This window comes from Palaemon carinicauda, chromosome 19 (genome assembly GCF_036898095.1).
Source record: "Palaemon carinicauda isolate YSFRI2023 chromosome 19, ASM3689809v2, whole genome shotgun sequence".
NCBI lineage: Eukaryota > Metazoa > Arthropoda > Malacostraca > Decapoda > Palaemonidae > Palaemon > Palaemon carinicauda.
In genome coordinates this window covers 123,603,258-123,608,257 of record NC_090743.1, presented here as the reverse complement: position 1 = coordinate 123,608,257, position 5,000 = coordinate 123,603,258, and the positions used below count along the sequence as shown (strand labels likewise).

Sequence of the window (5,000 nt, the reverse complement as noted above, 5' to 3'; positions counted from 1 at the left end):
CCACCACTTCTAGCACTAACACCACTTCTAGCACCACTACCACCCCCACCACCACTAACACCACTTCTAGCACCACTACCACCACCACCACTAACACCACCACCACCACTAACATCATTACCATCACCAATAACATCACTACCACCACCACCTCTAACATCACTACCACCACCACCACCAACACCAACATCACTACCACCACCACCACCACCACCACACTACTACTACCACCACCACTACCACTAACACCACCACCACCACTAACATCATTACCACCACCAATAACATCACTACCACCACTTCTACCACCACTAACACCACTTCTAGCACCACTAGCACGACACCACTAACACCACTACAACCACTACCACCATCACCACCACCCCCACCACTAACATCACTACCACCACCACTATTACCACTTCTAGCACCACTAACACCACCACCACCACTAACACCACTACCACCACCACTATCACCACTTCTAGCACCACTAACACCACCACCACCACTAACACCACTAGCACCACCACCACTACCACTACCACCACCACCACTAGCACCAGCACTAACATCACTACCACCACTAGCACCAGCACTAACATCACTACCACCACCACTACTACCAACATCATCACCACTAACACCAGTTCTATCACCACTAACACTACTACAACCACCACCACCACTACCACCACTAATATCACTAACATCACTAACACAACCACCACCACCAGTAAAATCACTAACCACTACTATGACCACCACTAACATCACTACCACCACCACTAACAACACTTCTAGCACCACTAACACCACCACTAACATCACTACCACCACAACCACCACTACCACTAACACCACTACCACCACTACTAACATCACTACCACCACCACTAACATCACTACCACCACCACCACCAGTACCACCACCACTAACATCACTACTACCACCAGTAACACCACTAACACCACCAGTACCACCACCACTAACATCACTACCACCATCAGTAACACCACTACCACCACCACTACCAGCAAAAACCGGGCAGCAAGTCGGCTCTACCTGCAACAGGTGTTGGAAGAAACCTTCATTAAAAGCAGCAGAAACAGGATTCTGAACAATGGCCCAACCTTGAGGGTATTAAGCTCAGACGAGACAATCCCGTTTCTAATATGAGATTCCGTTATTTTTCTGTTTTGACTTTTTATTTCGACTTTTTTCTTCTTTTCTTTTGTCTGCATCGTGGTGTTGAATGGGCGCTGCTGTTTCTTTGAATCGATTTCCGGGTCTAATGCAACTGTTTGATTGTGTCTTGTTTGCTAGGAATTTTTTGAAGGGGAGTGAGTGGGTGTGTGTGTGTGTGTGTGTGTGTGTGTGTGTGAGAGAGATCAGCCAAGTTTGTGCGTATATACGTGTTTATACCCTATTTGGAACTTAAGTACTATTGTATGTTCTCTTATAAGTGTTTGAAGTATATAAATTTTTAGTTGTTTATTTGGAATTTGTTGAAATTTAGTTCCTCTCAAGTTAACAAAATTTTCTGGAAATGTTTCGAGTTTGTGTTTGCTCGGTATAGCTATAGAATGGTTTTTTTTTTTTTTTTTTTTTTTTGCTATTTTCTTTATTTATTCATTCATTAATGGGAATATTATTCTTATATGTTTATTTACTCATTTCGAACTTACGCATTTTTATTATATTCAACTATTTCTTTGGAACTGACTTAAAAAAAAAAAAACTGTCTCTGAGAAAAATGACAAGTTTTAATAATTCCGGAAACATAGAAAAGTAGAAAATATCTTAATTTGAAAAAAAAAAAATATTCTAATAAATAAAGTTCAACAAATTACTCATTCTATGAAAAAATACACAAAAAAAACCGTAATTTTAATTGGAAATTCTCCGTAAAATATATGATGTTCTCAGCCGTATTTCAGTAAAATACAGACGACCGTAATTTTTACCCTACTCTATTATCATCTTTTACTGGTTAGTGACCGTAATATCACTCCTTAACGTCAATATATCCCTTTTAAAAAAGGTAAATACCTGATAAAATTTATTCCAGGATTTTTCCCGTTGTTAGAGCAAATTTTTAACTATTTTAATTCATTAAGTTATATAGAATTAAAAAAAAATAACTCTTTCATCCGGACCTGTTGATGCACGACCTAGACTCCTCCTGAAGCATGCAACAGGTTTCTGAGCGTTGATATTTCAAGATGAGGTACCAGGTCCTTGCAGTTTATGTAAAGGATTATTCAAATGAGACGTTTTCTCATGAAAAGGCAGAGAAACTGTTCTTTTAGTAATGATATAGTTGTAAATTCAATTTATTTAAATTATTATTATTATTATTATTATTATTATTATTATTATTGTTGTTGTTATTGTTGTTGTTGTTTATTATCATATAGTTTTTATTATTGTTGTCATTATTTTTGTTAAGTAGAAGTAGCAGTAGTAGAAGTAGTAGTAGTAGTAGTATTACTCGCTAAGCTACAACTCTAGTTGGAAAAGCAGGATGCTATAAGCCCAGGGCCTCCAACAGGGACAGTGGCCCAGTGAAGAAAGGAGACAAGGAAAAATTAAATATTTTTAAGAACCGTAATAACATTAAAATAAATATCCCCTATATAAACTATAAAAAAACTTTAACAAAACAAGAGGAAGAGAAATAAGATATAATAGTGTGCCCAAGTGTACCCTCAAGCAAGAGAACTCTAACCCAAGACAGTGAAAGACCATGGTACAGAGGCTATGGCACTACCCAAGACTAGAAAACAATGGCTTGATTTTGGAGTGTCCTTCTCCTAGAAGAGTCTCTTCTACCCTTACTAAGAGGAATGTGACAACTGAACAATTACAGTGCAGTAGTTAACTCCCTAGGTGAAGAAGAATAGTTTGTTAATCTCAGTGTTGTCAGGTGTATGAGGACAGAGGAGAAGTGTAAAGAATTGGCTAGACTATTCGGCGTATGTGTAGGCAAAAGGAAAATGAACCGTAACCAGAGAGAGGGATCTATGTAATACTGTCTGGCCAGCCAAAGGACCCTATAACTCTCTGGCGTAGTAGTAGTAGTAGTAGTCTGCAAACACCATCTCTTAACATGAATTTTCGTATTCTCTCTCTCTCTCTCTCTCTCTCTCTCTCTCTCTCTCTCTCTCTCTCTCTCTCTCTCTCTCTCTCTCTCTCTCTCTCTCTCACTGTAGATTGAAGGAAAAGTTTTACCGTATGCTAGATAGATTGACACCAAGTGATTACTCGTCAAGTCATTTCTCTTTTTGAACGAAGCGAATTTCTCTGGTTTCTAAATAGATTCCGTTGCTTTTTATCACAATTTGTAGTCGAAAATATGGAATGAATAACATTCATGTCCACAGAGGGAATATTAGATTATTTTTCACCCCTTTTATCCATTTTTGGGGGAGTGAGGTTTGGTGAGATCAGAAAAATGGAGCAAGGGTTATCAAGTCCAGACTCTAGTCAATAATTCAAGGTCTGCGTACCATGTACCATAATTTCAAGTCAAATACCATAATGTGGCCAGCGCTGTACCATAATCTGTCCATCCAGATCTGACTTTTCTCTGGTTGTGATGTTTGGAATGTAAGAGAAAGCCTCAAATGCGCCAAGATTGGAGCATCCTGGTTTTAGCTTTTTTTTTTTTTATCTGGAGAATTTATTTAAATATATTGTCTGCGTGATCAAATATCCCTGCTAAATATTTGCTGGCTTGTGCTAGTTCGTGAATAAAGTTGTTACTGATGTTTATCATTATTGGTATTGTTTTTATGTTGTAGTTGTTGTTGAGAGCAGATACTAAAGGTTTGGACTTGACTATCAACGTTCCACTAAATGTGTGTCAGTATCTAAGTAGAGAAATGCTATCAAATCTTACTTAATTTGCCAATAAATAAAAAAAATACATCAATAAAAACTAAAAGATTGAATAAGGAATAAAAGGATTATTTTAAAAAGTGCCATGCCCAAAAGTATGAGTCAGCAGACATAATTGAACAAAGGTTATTGTCATTATAAATATAGTTTTACATTGCTGTCCTTCAATGTCTTGTAGGTAGTAGGTACCTGCCACCCGTTGAGATGCTACCGCTAGAGAGTTATTGAGTCCAATGATTGGCCAGACTGTACTACATTGGAACCCTCTCTCTGGTTATGGCTCGTTTCTACTTTGCGGACACATACACAGAATAGTCTGGCCTATTTTTTACACATTTTCCTATTTCCTCATACACTTGACAGCACTGGCATTACCAAACAATTTTTCTTCACTCAAGAGGTTAACTGCACTGTAATGGTTCAGTTGCTACTTTCCTCATGGTAAGGGTAGAAGAGACACTCTAGCTTTGGTAAGTACCTCTTCTAGGAGAAGGGAACTCCAAAATCAAACTATTGTCCTCTAGTCTTGGGTAGTGCCTTAGCCTTTTTAACATTGTCTTCCACTGTCTTGGGTTAGAGTTCTCTTGCTTGAGGGTACACTCGGGCACACTATTCTATCTTATTTCTGTTATTATTTTGAATTTTTATAGTTTGTATATGAAAGATTTATTTTAATGTTGCTATTCTTAAACTTCTAGTCTTGTAGTTTATTTCATATCCTCACTGGGCTATTCTCCCTGTTGGAGCCATTGGGCTTTTAGCGTCCTGCTTTTCCAACTAGGGTTTTAGCATAGCAAGTAATAATAATAATAATAATAATAATAATAATAATAATAATAATAATAATAATAATAATAATAATAATAATAATAATAATAATAAAAAGATTCACGAAATATTCTGATGCTGTTTCCCTCTCAATGATTAATATTATGTGGTTAATTATAGCATCCATAAATCTATGTATTTACAGAACCATCTTGACCTAACAATAACAACAATTTATATCTTCAACATTTCTCTTCCACAGTTTGTAGCTCATCCAAACGTCCAACAACTGCTAGCTTCCATTTGGTATGAAGGTTTGCCTGGCTTC

The 5,000-nt window shown here is 37.3% G+C and overlaps 1 protein-coding gene across 1 annotated transcript in view; it reads left to right on the top strand.

Moving 5' to 3' along the window:
- The window catches only part of Trpgamma (Transient receptor potential cation channel gamma), a 205,181-nt gene that overhangs the window by 31,194 nt on the left and 168,987 nt on the right, over positions 1–5,000 (top strand). The window contains exon 6 of the mRNA XM_068394321.1: positions 4,935–5,000. This exon is cut by the window's right edge and continues 169 nt beyond it. Within this exon, the coding sequence (XP_068250422.1) occupies positions 4,935–5,000 (66 nt within the window). The remainder of the gene's footprint in view (positions 1–4,934) is intronic.